The sequence below is a fragment of the Telopea speciosissima genome, chromosome 5, assembly GCF_018873765.1.
Source record: "Telopea speciosissima isolate NSW1024214 ecotype Mountain lineage chromosome 5, Tspe_v1, whole genome shotgun sequence".
Classification (NCBI taxonomy): Eukaryota; Viridiplantae; Streptophyta; class Magnoliopsida; order Proteales; family Proteaceae; genus Telopea; species Telopea speciosissima.
In genome coordinates this window covers 16,587,666-16,604,909 of record NC_057920.1, presented here as the reverse complement: position 1 = coordinate 16,604,909, position 17,244 = coordinate 16,587,666, and the positions used below count along the sequence as shown (strand labels likewise).

General features: G+C 39.9%; 1 protein-coding gene across 2 annotated transcripts in view; it reads right to left on the bottom strand.

Moving 5' to 3' along the window:
- LOC122661889 (translation initiation factor IF3-1, mitochondrial) overlaps positions 1–17,244 on the bottom strand; it is a 45,127-nt gene that overhangs the window by 22,954 nt on the left and 4,929 nt on the right. For both annotated transcript variants that reach the window (XM_043857403.1, XM_043857404.1), the window contains exon 3: positions 13,410–13,477. In XM_043857403.1, coding sequence (XP_043713338.1) covers positions 13,410–13,477 — 68 coding nt within the window. The remainder of the gene's footprint in view (positions 1–13,409; positions 13,478–17,244) is intronic.

The window sequence follows — 17,244 nt, the reverse complement described above, 5'->3', positions numbered from 1 at the left end:
AGATACCATTTTTTAGCAAGATCCATCTACATTTAAGCAACAAGATGCCTTCCAGCCAACCATCCCGCAAGTGTTTGGTGATAAACAAGAGGAAGCATGGAAAGCCTTCAGCAAGTTCATGCTATACAATGGCATTCCAGCTAATGTTGCACAAGGATCATATTATAATGCATTCCTTGACGCTGCAGGGAGGGCTGGCCCAGGATGGAAGGGGCCTACACCATATGAGTTATATAATGTATATTTGCCTAAAGAGGTAGAGGAACTGAAAGAGTACATAGAGGGTCTGAAGCCAAGGTGGGACACATATGGGGTTACTCTTATGGCTGATGGTTGGACTGGACCTACTAGACAGTCCATTATAAATTTCATGGTGAGTTGTAATGGGAAGACTGTCTTCTTGAAGTCTGTTGATGCATCAAAGCATGTAAGGATGCATCATACTTGTATAAGCTACTGAAACAAGTGGTGGAGGAAGATATAGGAGCAAAGAACATTATCCAAATTGTGACGGATAACGGTTTTAATTTTAAGAAGGCTGGAGAGAAATTGATGAACAAGAAGAGTAAGAGGATCCGCCTCTTTTGGACTCCATGTGCAGCCCATTCTATTGATTTAATGCTGAAGGACATGGGGAAAAAAGCTTTGGTGGCTGGTGTGGTCAATAGGGCAAGGCAAGTGACCACCTTTGCATATAACCATGGTTATGCTTTAGCCATGATGAGGGAAAAATGCAAGGGGGATTTAGTGAGGCCTGGTGTCACTCGATTTGCCACCAATTACATTGCATTGAAGAGCTTTCAGAAGAAGGTGGTATGTCTGAGGTCAATGTTTGCAAGTGAACAATGGTTTAGTTGGCCAGGTTCTAGGACAGAAGAAGGGAAGACAGCACAACAGACCATTGCAAGTGATCAATTTTGGAAGGACTTTTATAAAGTTGTTGCCATATTAGAGCCAATGGTGGCAGTACTAAGGATGGTTGACACAGAGAAGAAGCCTACCTTGCCCAACATATATGCTGCCCTGCAGAAGATGAAGGAAATGGTCCAAGCAGCAATACCCCGAAGTGCTCGCTCATACATTAACATCATTGATGAGCGATGGGAGAAGCACTTGAGTCATCCCTTGCATAAAGCTGGTGAGTTCAACACTTCAACATACTTTAAACTTTATATGAGTTTTTACATTTACATATTCAAAACTCAAAAGTATTAAGTCACTAACTTATATTTGTGGTTTCCCCTTTACTAGCATACTATTTGAATCCAAAATACCAGTACTCGCATAATCTTGGGCTAGACGCGAATTTGTTACTAGCAATTGAAACTGTTATTGAGAAGTTGGAGGTCAATGCCAAGACACAATCTGACTGCAATGATGAGGTGAGAGTATGGGACTTAATTACTTTGGTAGTAAGTAAAGGAATGTAATTACTAAATAGCAAATACTAATGCCTCTAACACTGTTTGAAATTTAAAATGACAATAAATCAAATTCTTCAGAGAGGCCTCAGCAAGTTTCAGTCGAAAAGCTGCAGTGGAGGGTAGACAAACGTCAGACCCTGGTAGGTGGCAATGTGGCATGACATTACATTTATGAATTATAATTTTTTCCTGTTAGAATGCACATATTCTTAATATTCTATGTTTATAATGCAGCTGACTGGTGGGTGCTTTATGGTACAAGTTCACCCAACCTGAGGAAGGTAGCAATCAAAGTGCTCTCACAAACTTGTTCATCCTCTGGGTGCGAGCGCAACTGGAGTACATTCGCATTGATACACTCAAAGAGGAGGAACAGATAGGGTAATCAACGACTGGAGCAGCTGGTGTATGTGCATTATAATATGAGACTAAGGATGAGGCACATACGTGAAGAATTTGAGAACAATGACAAAGATCCCATCGAGCTAGCCAACATAGTCCAGGAGGACTCTGATGATGATGAGGATCCTCTATTCCAGTGGGTGAGGGATCGTAGTGCACCAGAGATGGATGAGCTTGGAGGTAGGCCCGACTCCACCATTGCATCCGTAACCGGTACAGATGTTGACGACTATATGTCGCAAGAGGGGGCGTGCACATTCTCAGTCACCGAGACCTTTTGAGGATGCAACAGGAACTGCTCCTGATGATGATGATGATGATGATGATGGTGATGGTGATGGTGATGGTGATGGTGATGGTGATGGTGATGGTGATGACCCTACTTGTGGTGATGTTGGTGGTAGTGGTGGCATGCAGAGTGGTGGTTATTATGATGATCGTCATGAGGGAATGCGCGAGCAATACCAGCATGAAGTGGGAACGCAGGAGGACCTTGTGCGTTTCACAGGTGAGTCTTAGTTTACACATGCCACACAAGATCAAGACCATGGTGGCCACAACAAAACGTATAAGAGAAGGACGGGTCGTAAACACAACCAACCTCAGTATGATGACACGAGTATGAACACCACGCTAGCAAGTTTTGGAAGCATGCCTATGGATACTGGTAGTGAGCATCAATCGTGGCAATTATATCAACCTCATCATCACTATGATTATGGCCAGCAGAGCACCGGTTCTGAATATAGTGCCTATAGTCAATTTGGCCAGTCAACACATGCGTATGACTATCAAAGCAGTGAGTTTGGCATTGGGTCCTACATTGGGTCCACATTCCCAGTCCCATACATTCCTCAATATGACAGTACAATAAGCAGTGGATCTCAACCTTCACAGCAACGGTCTAACGCCACTATGGAACAGCTATACCCTAGGATAGGGGTCTTGGCATATGTGGATGAGAACTCTTATATGAATGCTGTGGAGAACTATATGCAATAGTAGAGCAACAATATGTCATGGGAAGACTATGTAGGACAAATGGGGAATGAATATGTGATTCAATCTCATTTTGTGTGATGATAGTTGTAACTTGTAACATTGTTAAGCTTGAGCAATTTGATGTATCACTTATTCACTTTAACATTTGTAATGCTTATTAAGTTGTTTTCCTATTAATTGAATGTTTTGTTTGAGTCCTATATACATAAATTATGTCATTAATGTATATAGTATGCTATTTTAATACGTCATCGCCTACCAACTAAGGGTCTGATGTAAAAGTCCTATTTGGACTTTGTTTTTGCAAAATCTGATAATGCCATTGTGTTTAAATGGCCTAAAATAGGCTGTATACCGATTTTCAGACCTAAAAGAGGTCTAAAACCCACCGAGATGGGCTTCCGAGTCGGAAAAAAAAAATGCACAAACTCGCCGAGATCTCGGCCCAACTCGGTTTTGGGCTGGGCCGAGATGGCTCCGAGACCCGAGTTTTCGAACCTTGCTGGGCTCATCCCTGTCCTATAAAGAGGGATCACACCCTTCATTGTACCGTATAGTTTTGATCAATAAAATTCTGTTGTTTGCTGCTTAATTCTATGTGGATTCTCCTTGGTCTTTTGGGTGGATTCCCTAAGGCCACGCTGTGGAAATTTTGGCCTCCACTGTTGCTGCTATTCAAACCCTGCTACTTCAATTTCAGTTCCTGGAAATCGCCCATTCAAAGCGCCATCAATCTGGTCTGTTCCCTTTCCCTTTCACACACCCTACGGGCTACCCTATTTTTGAGCTATTTCCCATCAAGCTGCAACTTGCCATATCTCCCTCAAACCAGTTTACCCTCAAACTTCACCCATCAACCTAGAATATCCTTTAAGACCAAATCCATCCATCAAACCCTAAAACCCTAATCAGTCCCATCTTTCAACCTTCCCCTCTGGCCACAACCTACATCAAATCCAATTGCACCCTCGAAATTGCATTAGTTTACCTTCCTGTTTTAGGGTCTGAAAGGTGCCATCTAGACAACCACTCGACCTGGAGTTTACCTTCTTCTGAACCGTACTTTAAGAGCTATCAAAAATCTCATCTGAGCCTAGTTCTAACGTAATATCTGATCTCTTAATTCCCCATTTTTTTCTGTCAAAGTTTCGTCTTAAATATCCTGCCATTAATCTTAAATTTCAGCCTTCGTTTCAAACCCTAACAACATTCCGCCTTAATCTGCCCTATTTAGCTACAACCCAAATTCCTAATTAGGGTTGGAGTTTTCATATTGCAACCATTTGTTCGGTAGCAACTGATGTCTGAGATGAGCACAACTAAAATAAAATGGAAATAAACCAACAGAAAGATTCACAAGAGGGCCTTTCTACTAAACCATTGCATCATATTGATTATTGAGGCAAGGATTTTAGACCAGGTCACAACATGCAACAAGAAGAATCAATACAATTCCATATTGTCACTGGTCTATCTGATTCAAGTGAATATCCAAAAGGAAATCCCCAGGGTATGGTACCTTATAGCTTCACAGTTACAAGTCATTTTCTTTGCTTTGGGTCTCCCATTTCCAATTTTTATTGACATTAATATTGTGGGATTTCAATGAAATCAGCTTCATTTTTTAAGCTTCTCATTTTCCTCCTCCTCGAACTCCTCTCCGTCCCTTAAAGACTTTTCCTATGATGGTGATTCCTAATATGAACGAGACAGGGAGGAATGACTATTGCTGGCCTGGCTACTCATCTAAGCTCCTTGCTTGTCAGCAATAACAAACGTTCCAACCTGACCTTTTCTACACCCCTGATACTGTATTGGTACTCTTTATAAATCAACTGAAATTTGACCATGCATTAAGCACTGTCCTCAACCCTAAGTGTTCTATACAACCAACCTCCTCAAAAAAAAAAAAAAAAGAGGGCATACCCAGTGCACAAGGCTCCCACCACTGCAGGGTCTAGGGAGGGTCATAATGCACGCAGCCTTAACCGTGCTTTGCGGAGAGGCTGGAACACCTGAAAATTTGCTTTGGCATGGACAAATTATTTTTACATTCCTCATGTAAAATGTGGGCTGTGACAACTTCTTCAATAACACCACAGCAAAGCCGTCCAACATTCCATGAACTGAAAATTAAAGCACAACCACCAACATCAGTAATGAGGAGAGGACTAAAGTGATACACAATCACAATTAAGTTCATTTGTTGTTTATGCGGTTCCTTCTTTTTGCTAGGAAACAACAACACTATTATTAGAGGAGAGAAATTGAAAGATACAAAGGGCAAAGAGAGAATCTAAAATAAAATCCAGATAAACTCTCTCCATTTTCATTACCGATGCTTGCGACAAATTGCATGGATCATGTGACACCTGACAATTTGAACTTTGAGGACAAGGCAATAGAAGACAGGAACTTGTCTTAATATTCTTCCCCTTCTATATCAGAACACAACCCCCCCCCCCCCAAAGTCATTTTTCCTACTTCAGACGCAAAATCAAGGTTTCAGCACAACTATGCTCGCAAGAGGAAGACCAGGCCAGAATAATGGCATGTGGTTCACATTGGTTCAGATTTGGTTAGTTAGTTGTGGACTGGATTCACATCCCACAGTCCAAGTCGATTGTGGGCTAGAGGTGTTCACATCCGGCAGTCCAAGTCAATTGTGAGCTGTAGGTGTTCACATTCTGTTGTACAATCCAATTGCAGGCTGAAAGTTTTAAGACTATAAGTCCAAATTGTAGGCTGGAGGTTTTACAGATTGTAAGTTAAATTGTCGGTTGGGAGTTTTCAGAATGTAAGTGAAATTATAGGCAAGAGGTTTTCGGACTATAAGCAATCCAATTTTGGTTTCTAGGAGAAACTATAAATACAGGTACTGGCCAAAGGCCCAAAAGCATGATTTGATGAATGGAATTGGCTTTCAGCCCTTTAGTTCTATGAGATTCAAAGCACCTATTTGCTGTGAGATTGATGTAATCATGATGATGAGCACTAATCCTCAGTCCACTTTCTCCCTCTCTTCCAACGTCTTTCTCAAGCAACGGCTCTTTTTTCAAATGCACTCTTTCCAAGACATTTCAAACAGCTATATTCCAACAGCTCTTTTCCAGCAACTATATTCTAATGGTTCTTTTTTCCTTCATCTATATATATGTATCTAATGTAGAAGGGGTCCAAGTAAGAACCACTCTACAGTAGGATCGATGACAGGTTGCAGCAGAACATCAAAATAGCAACAAAATCAGAATTAGTAACTCAGAGAAATAAAACCAAATCAGCCAGCAGAACTTCACCAGATTGGGAATGAATGAAGGAGTTGTGGAGGATCTGTGCTCCAAATCTTAGCCTATTCTGAAAGCTAACAACTGAGATATGAGATGGAGTCAAAATTAGAAGGTTGTAGCAGATCTTGCAAACCAGTGAAAACTGGGTCTTCAAACAATGGATCGAGTGGAGCTCCTGGTTGTGTGATTCAACCCTCCAAACCTCTGCTAAAACTGAGTTCAGGTTGCAGAGAAATTGAGGCTTGAAGTTTGCTGGAGAAATAGAGCAGAACAGCAGGGCCGCAAGGTTGTCCAGGCCTCCTCTGGGTTGTATGTCGCAGCAGCAGTCTTTAAGGTGATTGGAGATTGATTCAGGCCTTCAAGGAGTCTTCAGAGCAATTGTATTGAGCGGCAGCACAAGGATCGATTGTAAGGGTAGAGAAAATAGAGAAGATAAGAAAATAGAAAGGGATAGGTGGATTAGGCTCTCACAGCCAGGCTCCTTCAGCCCTTCAAGTCACACACAAAACTTGAGAAAGGAATCATAATTTGCAGCAAAGCAATTTCATTCAACTGTAAAATTGTCCTGAGGCTTCTAAAAGCCTTTATAATAAATAGAGGGCTTATACCTGCTCCTCAAGAAACTAACTTGACTGGAAAATAGAAACTAATTGAAAAATAGCAACTGTTACGATATGCAATATGATAGGGGGAGTCCCCTTATCGTGGTTGGTTTCCTTTATTTCTTTTTGTCTTTAATTGTTAGTTTCCTAGTCTATGTAAGCTTCTATTTAGGGTTTAGGTTTTAGGCTTAAATCGGTAAGAGTTATATTCCTTTTGTAATTCTGTTTTAGGCTTAATATAAAGATATGTTGGCTGGTACGATAAATGAAATATCCTATCAGCCCTTTTCTCCCATTGTTCTCTCTTCTTCTCCGTCTCTTTCTATCTTCTCTCTTCTCTTTGTCAGGCACTGGTTACATGTTCTGGAGTTCTTTACATGGTATCAGAGCGGTTGTAACCAGTACCTGATTCTCTCCACTAAAGCCGTTTTGAGAGTCGTTTTAAGTCTCTAGTTTGAAAAAGGAAACCCTAGTTCATAGAAGAAGAACTAGGGTTTCATATGCTGAAGGCTGAAGTATAGTACGACGAATCATACATGTTTGGTTCGAAGGTTTGCTGGCAGTGGTGTTTGTTCTGCCACATGGATTGTTTGGTTTCTGGTATCGATTTTGGGGTTATGAAATCGCTGAATATGGTAGTCGATTGTTGATGGCGTTTTGATATTGTTGAAGCCCCTTCTGTTTGATGTTGAGTGGTCCATTGGTTCTTCGATTATTGTTGTCGCTGCTATGGTTTCTGATATTTGTTGGTTTGAAGGCTTGGTTGATGGAGTATATGTTGTCTCCTGGACTCGATGGCTGCCACTGTTTTCGTTTGCTTATCTGGGTATCGATTCGCTGAATTGATTTGCACTTGTAATGCTCTTATCGAAGCTGATGTTGCTGCCAGTGATTCCTATTTCATATTTGATTTGTATCGTTGCATCTAGTATGTTGCTGAGATTTGCTTCTCCTTCTAATCGACTTCTACTTGATACGGCTTCGATTGCTGCTGGCCTACCTTCCAGGATCGATTTTCTGCTTTGATTGCTGCTATAGATTTGTTTCTGTTTCCCCTTTCGTTTGTTGTGAGAAACCAGTTGGAACTCAGATCTGGTTCTGAGCCCTAACGCCAGATTGGAGTTGCAGGTTTTTTGTTTAATCTTCGACCTTCTATTTGGAGTTGTAGGTTTTTTTGTTTAATCTCCCTTTGCTGGAATCGTATCTTTTCTGGTTTTACTGAGAGGTTGAAGACTTGAAGAATCCTACTTTTTGGGCTTTCTGTTCCGTGAGTTGTCCCTTCTTCAAATGGGTTTATAATTTCTTAGTTGCTGCCTTGCTGGGACGGTTGTCTTTATCATTTTCTTTCTCTAGTTTCCTTCCCAAGTTTGCCTCTACACTTTACTATTACCCATTCTGCTCAAGTTTTTTACAAGTTACCCTTATCTTCTTCATCGTTCCAAGTTTGCCCTTTGGCTTGGATTGTGTTTTGAACTGAATTTCACCAAATTACAGCTATGCCATTCTTTTTCAACTTTCAGTTATTTTACCATTCTGCCATTCCCCTATTTATCTACCCAAGAGCCACTTGAAAATTCTGGTTAATTACCAGATTGCCACTACTTCCTTGTACTTGTCTTTTACCTCTCTTGGGTGGATCAATAATTTGGTTTAAGTCTGGGATTGCATTGGGATTGATGGATTAATTACAAATTTGCCATAATCTTGCTTTGGTGGACCCCGTTGCATAAGTTTGGGATTTTGTTTGCTATCATGAGGGGTGCTTATTTTATTGGCGATTATATGTGGCTGATCGTGATTGAAGATTAATTTATTGGGATCTTATTTTTCGGTGCTCTTGCTTATAAGATTTGTTGAGATGCCCATCCTTTGAGATGCTGATTATTGATCGTTATTTGTTTACGTGTAATGCTATACTTGAGGGGGAGATTGAAGATGTCTTATGTCTACGCAAGCAATTTTATCTGAGACTTTTTTATGTGTTTGGAGCTCAGGAGTGAGTCTAATTGGGACTACGGAATGACTTGTGATTGCTGTTGGAGTGCCTTCCTCGAGATAGGCTTGTGTAGCCATTGGAGCTGCACTTTATGAGATTTTGTGTAATCACTGGAGCTGCACTTTTATGGGATTTTGTGTAGAGCCACTGGAGCTGCACTTTTATGGGCTTTTGTGTAGCCATTGGAGCTGCACTTTTATGAGATTTTGTGTAGCCACTGGAGCTGCACTTTTAGGGGCTTTTGTGTAACCATTGGAGTTGCACTTTATCTGTCTTTGTTTGAACAGGTTACAGCTGGAGCTTTCCTTTGATATATGTATACTCCGGCTTGAGGGGGAGTGTTAAGATATGTAATATGATAGGAGGAGTCCCCTTATCGTGGTTGGTTTCCTTTATTTCTTTATGTCTTTAATTGTTAGTTTCCTAGTCTATGTAAGCTTCTATTTAGGGTTTAGGTTTTAGGCTTAAATAGGTAAGAGTTATATTCCTTTTGTAATTCTGTTTTAGGTTTAATATAAATATATGTTGGCTGGTACGGTAGATGAAATATTCTATCAGCCCTTTTCTCCCATTGTTCTCTCTTCTTCTCCATCTCTTTCTCTCTTCTCTCTTCTCTCTTCTCTCTTCTCTTTGCCAGGCACTGGTTACAGGTTCTGGGATTCTTCACAGCAGCTACTAAGGCTTTATAAATCAGCCTTCTAAACAAGCAAGGAAACAAAAATAGAACCAAACTGAAATTCGAAACTACCTAATATACTTTCTAAAACTGAAAATAGAACCTAAACTATGGCAGCATTAGGATAGAATCTTTCTCCACTTGGTGGGCCCACAAAATCTTTTAAAAAATATCTCCACAAAAGCAAAACATGGGCTATGACACTGTTCATGTGAATAGTAACGTAAACAGTGTTTTGACCTCTTCTTCTTCTTGTGTTGTCCTACATCGGTATCTTTTGATTTGAAGAGGTAGAGTTGATAACTTGTATTTTTGGAACTTGTGAGTGTGCCATTGATGAGGACATCATACCATCCGATCGAGGATTCAGGGTGTACCAGAGGAGGAGTCGCAGATCTTAGCCATCCACTGCTTCAATGTGGATTGACGACGAGTTCCATAGTTACCGTATTGCTCGCGCATAGTCTGTGGACCCCACTTGCACTAGTCTTTAGTATTAGCTAGTAATTCTGATTTCTATTTATTATTATTTCTGTTTATGCTTTTTATTTATTAATATTTTCTGTTTCTGTTCATTTCTATTTCTATTTCAGTGTTGGCGTATGTGAGGAGAGGTGTTCTTTTCTTTTTTATGTTGTAATTGTCCGACTTCCCCTTCCCCACGACTTGGCATTCCCCCTTTGTTTTTATTTATTTTTCTTTTTTTTTAAGTAGTGGTAACTAGTTAACTACTTTTGTAACCACCCCACTCCCACAGTTCCCCCTTTTGTTTTCCCTCTTTTAGAGCCCATTTTGGCACTGTTGTAAGTGTTGTTGTAGAATGAAAATTACACATTCAACGGAACCTTCTCTCTCACTTGCGTGAAACTCTCTCCCTCTCTCTTCTTCTCTAATTTTTCTTCTTTTCTTTATCTATCCTCCCTACCCCATGATTTCTGAAATCAGTACTTACCCTCTTTATTTTCTTATTTTTCTCACATGTAATCTGTTAAGAAGATATGCCTACTGAATTAAGGGAGACATCTTGCATACTCTCCTGTTACACTTCAAAATAGAACTCGTCTGCTATTACCTTGCTCTTCTTTCTAGGTTATATTCCCTGCTTGTAATGAGTACTCTAGACTAAAATTGCTGCTGAAACATTTAAGTTGGTCGATTCGTATACTGCTGTAGCATTGCAATTTTCAGACTCTTGAAAGTTCTTGCATAACATTTTGTTTGAATGCAGCCTGATACTGATTACAATGTAACCTAATTGGTTCCTTGCTGAATCAAACATATTTAACCCTGAATTTATGCTGTTCATTGTCTTCATAACTGTTGCTTTATCATGCATGCATGTTATGCATGTTGCTGCCAGTCCAAATTAGACAGCCTTTAGGGTTGTTTTGCATCAACCTTAGGTTAGCATTGTTAATTTCATAGGAGAACTTAGTTTCTAGGTTTCATCCTACATCAGCTATGGTTAGTCCCCATTGTGAGTTTGAGGTTCTCTTGTGGTGAGAGTGTCCCACACTTAGGTTGAGTGAGTCCCCAAGAGACCCACAGTTAAGTGGTCCTCTCTGACCCTTATTATCATGTACTTTTCTTCATTTTCTATCTTCTTAGCAGTTTCTTTTTCTGAGCTGCATCAGAGATGCAGGAAAACCTTAGTGAGATGCCAAGTTTGTGATTCAAGTTAGACTCCTAAATCGGTTTTCTTTCCTTCTTATTTTTTTATTCCTTCATCAGTTAACAGATCAGAATTTCTGTTTCTCTGTCCTGTGATTTCTATATCCTTTCCAATTTCAGTTTTGAGTTAATTCTGGGTTAGTTTCTGAGTAATATCTTGATATCCGCTTGCTCAAACTGTTCATCAAATTCACTGTTGAACCAGATCTTAGTTCATCTGATCGAATTCAGTGTCTTGTTTCTACTAAACTTCTTCAAAATCCTATGTTAGTGTCCTGTTTCTACTGAACTACTTCAAAATCTTATCGTGTTAAAACTGGATTCAGTTACTGCTTGTTATGGATATGTTCTCTGGTAAATTGTTGGTAATAATCCAACCTATAAATTTCTATTTTGAACCCGTAAAACCCTGCATCGATTTCTCAATTTTCTATTTTAAATTTCAGTTTCATCTTCCAAGTAGGACACATTCATATTTTAAAATCAGAACGTTGGATTTCTTTCATTCTTTAATATTTTATTCTCCATAACTGTTAGGCCACCCGACCTGAAATTTAACCAGATCCAACTTGCTGATCATCTGACATTTAATTTCTCATAATTCTGGTTTGTTCCTTCTATCCTGCGATTCTGGAATTTTCTGTTGGTTTCTACACCCTAGCCTTTAGGTGCTCTAGAAACCATGTTAACTTCCCACCTACTCCAAAGTGCAAGGAACCCACAAAATACTCCTAACAATTTCCCAGAGCCAAGATGCTAAGGCTCCATTGCCAGTTCAAACTGGTGTTGGCTAACCTGCTATCTGGCCCAACACAAGTGGGTAAACCTTGCCTCACTCAAATCTGTTGACAAATTCAACAGACTATCTGCATTAGGCAATCATTTTCTTCCCTGTGACAGTGGCTTTTGGCACTCAAATTTCGTGGATGTTGACTGCGTCATCATCTAATCATGAGCTAATGTTAGCCCAATCCGACATGGTCACATGTGAGAATAATATTTTGAAAATTGTTTGAATTGGTCAACTTGGTTTTATGAACATGGACCACTGAAACAACAAAGGGAAAACCCCAATAAATGGTGAACCATACGGTTGAGATAGAGCACAAAATTTGACGTGGCATATCCGAAGGAGATTCCTCATCTATCAAAGGTCAATTTGACAAACTATCAGTCCACATGGCAGAAAAATGGTGAGGCAGCTAGAAAGGCTCTATGTTTTTGTTGTTGAACATTGATAAAGCACAAGGTTCAATATCTCGCGATATATCGGTATCTCGGGCTGTCCGAGATATCCGAAATACCCGAAATGTACCGAAATTTCGTCGAAATATGGTATTTGTTTTGCCATATTTCGGCAGTCCATTTCGGTGGGTTTTTGGCCATATTAAAGCCTGATACTTCATGTACACCCTTATTTAAGCTAAATAAACACATTTAAACCTTCATATTGCAAAAAAGTGAACTTAAAATGGGGTTTTGGGTTTGCACCCTTGATTGACAGTATAAGATCGAACCCTGATGTAAAAATAGTTAAATACACATTGTATAACTATATAAGTACTCAAAGATATAATAACAAATTGAAACAAAGTAATGAATAAAAAATAAAGTCAAAATGTGGCCTTTAGTTTTCCGGATGAGGCTCCAACGTGTTTCCGGCGACAATCCGTCGAAAATGAGGATGAACAATGCTTGGATGATGCTTGAAAGAGTGGAAGAAGAGGAAAAAAAATGAAGGATTTGGAGCTCTATGCAGGTCTTAGTCGAAATATCGACTGAGACTTGCGAAATTTGAACTTTAAACCCATGGTCACGTGAGCCATTTAAGTTATAAAGGAATATTTCGACGATATTTCATGATATCTCGAAATATCACCGATATCTCACGAAATATCGTCGAAATATTGTATTTTTTCATTTCGACCAAGCATTTCGTCTCGGTAGGCTCAAGATTTCCGAAATATGCCGATATATCGGCGATATTTCGCGAAATCTTGAACCATGATAAAGCATCAATACTTATTCCCAAGAAGGAAGCAGACACCCTTAGAAATGTATCATCTAAACTTAACTTCTAAACATAAGAATAACACAATGCAAAGAAAAAGGTATGAAGAAGGATTATAGAGAGGTTAGATACAATGACTGAAGTGGGATGATTGGGAGGTGGCCATTTAACAGAAGGCTTCTGCAAATGCTCTATGCCATTTCCAATAAAGTATTGTACTTCGACTCGGTAATTGCAAGTGATTGTCCTCCCGCCCCCCCCCCCACCCACCCACCCACCCACCCACCCAATAGATGCCTTGTTGCAAGTGAAAAGTATATGTAATTATATAACTTTACCTCAACTAAATCAAGCTTGAGCTTCCTTGCACGTTCTAGAGCCTCACGCCTCGAGACAATTGCATGCCCTACAAATGTATACAAACATTAATCAGATCGTGCTGCAGTTAGCAGTAACTGTATACTGCAACACACCCATCACCATAAATATTTTCAGATATTTGATTCGTCTATATTCTCCCCATTAACTGCTTTATGATGTGAATAATGAAGAACAACTAAAGGCTAACCAAAATTGAAATTAAATAAGGAACAATCAAGAAAACTAGACACTCACAAGGGAAAATACAAATACAGTAATTAGAGATATCCATTAGGGCCAAAACATTTAAATTAGATCATATAGAAATGCTAGGGTTTTACAATAAGAGAAAAAATAATTGATTGCTACAAGAATGAATTGCCACAATCCACTAACAGGTCTTGAGACCATTTCAAGATGATAGAAGGAATCCAACTCCAAAATTTGGACATCCACCAGCAGATTTTTTTCCACGCAGAACTAAAAGCATTTTACCCTCTCAAATAGATATAATTACAATTTATAAGGGGAGGAGATAGTAATGTAGTCCTAGATAGGTAGGCGACCTACTAGGAGCCAAGCAACCAGGACTTGTTGAGTGGCTGGTTCGATGGGAGCAGAATTGAGGTTTTAGGTCAAGTTTAGGGTTAGGGTTAAGGTAATAGGGTTGTGTCTTATATGGTAAAGCTGGGCAGGTTTAGGGGAATCTAAAGAGTTAGGTTTAATGATGTTTGAGTAAGAAATTCAGAAACAGAAAATTAGGGTTTTGGGTTTCGGGTTTTGGGAAAGAGGAGAGTGATGGAATTTAGGATTTAGAGGTGGAGTTAGGGCTAGGGCTTTAGGTCGAGTCCTCTAGAGACTGAGAAGGTCACTCGGCCAAGGTTTGGTGGTTAGATGATGGTTGGCTGTGATGGATTTGTAATTTAGGGTTTTGGGTTTAATGGAGGTTGAGGGGAATTAGGGTTTAGCTGATGGGATGGGCCAGAAGTTAGGGTCGAGTGTAGGGGGTGATGTAAAGGAGCTAAGGTTAAAATATTGATGGATTTGGGTGATGGAATAGGGCTGGACAGATGTAGATGATCTAGGGTTTAGTGGATCGATGGGCTTTGATAGTGGATGACAAGGGGGATCGATGGGGCTAGGTTTAGAGGATTAGAATAAGAAGGGTAATGGCTAATAATGTCAAATACTTACTTGAAGTTGCAGGTCTTCAATGGCAGCAGCTTGAAGACTAGAATTAGGTCCTCCCGATCTACAAGATGCAAAGAGTCGATTGGAGATCCACCAATCCCATCACCTTCATAGGATCCACAAGGCAACACTCACAATGGAACAAGGCAGCAGCAGCAAAGGCAGCAAGCAGAAAGCTAGTTTTTGAAATCTGAATTGTGGGGGAGCCTCCCATGAATTGTATTATTTATAATTTGGAGGCCAATGGCCTAAATGCTATTCAGCCTAGGAATGTGAATCACTAGGCTGATTCCTATTACAAAAACAAATCACTCCCTCTAACAAAATCGTGGAGGGGTGGGACATTTTAAAATTAAAAGCTAAAATAACTTAAATAAAAAGATCCCCTAACAACCAATAGAATTAAATCACTTAAATTGGACCATGGACTAAACCAGTTCAATTTAAATTTACAATTAGACTGACAAATAAACTAAGTATGGAAACTTAAAAATTAAACCAAGGCTCCTAACACTTGGCCCTAATCTTAGGGCTGCTTCTTCTTCTTGTGGATGCTTGGATCTGCATCAGATAGACATCAGTTGATAGTTGTAATGGTGTCTAGGCGACCCTAGGCGTTGGAGGAGGGAAACAATTAAGGCACCCTACCAGCAAAGGGCGCCTGGACACCTTAACATCTATGCATTAGCCCCACTTTCTAGCCTTAAAATCAAATTAAACTAAAATTATTCTTTCGATAGATAAGATTCAACTAAAAATATAACAATCCTGATCGATTTAACTTAACTTTATTTATGGGGAATAAAATTTGTAAAAGGTATGAGACCAACATAGTAATCCCAAAACCTATGCAACCATGAATAAAACAATAAGGAATAGAAATCGAAATCGGTACACGACCAGAACAAGTCAGCCAGTGGCAAAAATTGCCCCGAAAACCAACTCAATACTGTAACTAAGACATTATCTGGAATCCATTATTAAATTAATGGGCAAGAGGTTGCTGCCTGGTCATGTAGCCCCTGGGCCAGAATGGGGGCCAATGAGAACGTGCGCAGAGGCATATCAACATAGAAGCGATTTTTTATTTCGCAGGGGATAGTAATTTTGCGCACTCCTGTGTCTAGGCACAGGATCCATACGACCAAGCAGCATTCTTTTGCCCTAAATTAATATATGAACATAATACTGTGATACACTAAAACCTTGCTAGTATTATCAATTATGGGAATAACTCTCCCAAATCAACTTGGATTTACAAGATCTAGTCTCACTTGAAGAGTAATCAAGAACCTCTTTCAAACAACAAAAAAAATAGACTAAATGGAAAAGTTAGGCCCAACATAAATTTGGTTTGAAATTTCTGTTGTAAGTAAGCTTTTACCTCAGCAATGCCTGACACATCATCACCAGAACCAATAACATCATCAACATACACAACCAGAACCACCAACTTGCCACTACGATGACGAACAAACACAAAATGATCAGAATAATTGTGAAAGACCGCACGATACAACTGTGGCACTGAACTTCTCAAACCACGCTCTGGGTGATTGTTTGAGGCCATAGATTGCTTTCTGCAATTTGCATACCCGCATACTAGTCTCCCCCTGAGCAACATACCCAGGAGGTTGCTCCATATACACCTCCTCATGAAGATCACCATACAAGAAGGCATTTTTAATATCCAATTGAAACAAGGGCCAATCAAAATTAACTGCCATAGAAATAAGTAGGCGAACATAATTCAACCTAGCAACAAGAGAGAATGTCTCAAAGTAGTCCACACCATAAGTCTGTGTATACCCCTGGGCAACCAGACGGGCTTTAAGCCGCTCAACAGAACCATCCGAAAGGTATTTGATTATGTAAACCCAACGATACTTAACAAGTTCCCTTTCGGGAGGTAGATCTACCAAACTCCCAAGTGTGACGAGATAAGACAGCATCTATTTCCACATCCATGGCCTTCTTCCAATTAGGAAGACGAAGAGCCTCAGTATGATTTTTGGGAATACGGTTGGAAGACAAGGACAAGGCAAAAGTATGAATAGAAGCGGGTAAGTAAGAAAGGGACACATACTTATCAACAGAATATAAAGCAATAGACTTTTGAGTACAAGAGCGAGTACCTTTACGCAAGGAAATAGGTAAGTCATCAGTTGAAGAAGAAGGTGGAGCTTCACTCGACGAAGAGGCTGACAGAGGTGGTGAAATAAGTGGAGCCGTTGGAACCTCTTCCTGTGAAACTGTCCTGTCACGTCGCTGATAAACCTGCAATGGTGGTGTAGGGAATGGGACAAGAGCAGGGACAAGAGGAGGAGTATCAACACGCCACTCATCCTCAGAGACAGAAGAGGAGGAAGATAAATAAGAATGATCCTTAAAGAAAGTGACATCAGCACTAACAAAATACCTATTGGTGACAGGGTCATAAAACTTGTACCCTTTCTGGGTACAAGAATATCCAAGAAAAACACACTTAGCTGACTGGGGAGATAGTTTATCAGAATGAGCATGTAGATTGTGAACAAAACAAATACACCCAAAAACACGAGAAGGAAAATGAAAAATGGGACCAGGAAAAACCATGGAAAAGGGAGACTTGTCGGTAAGAAT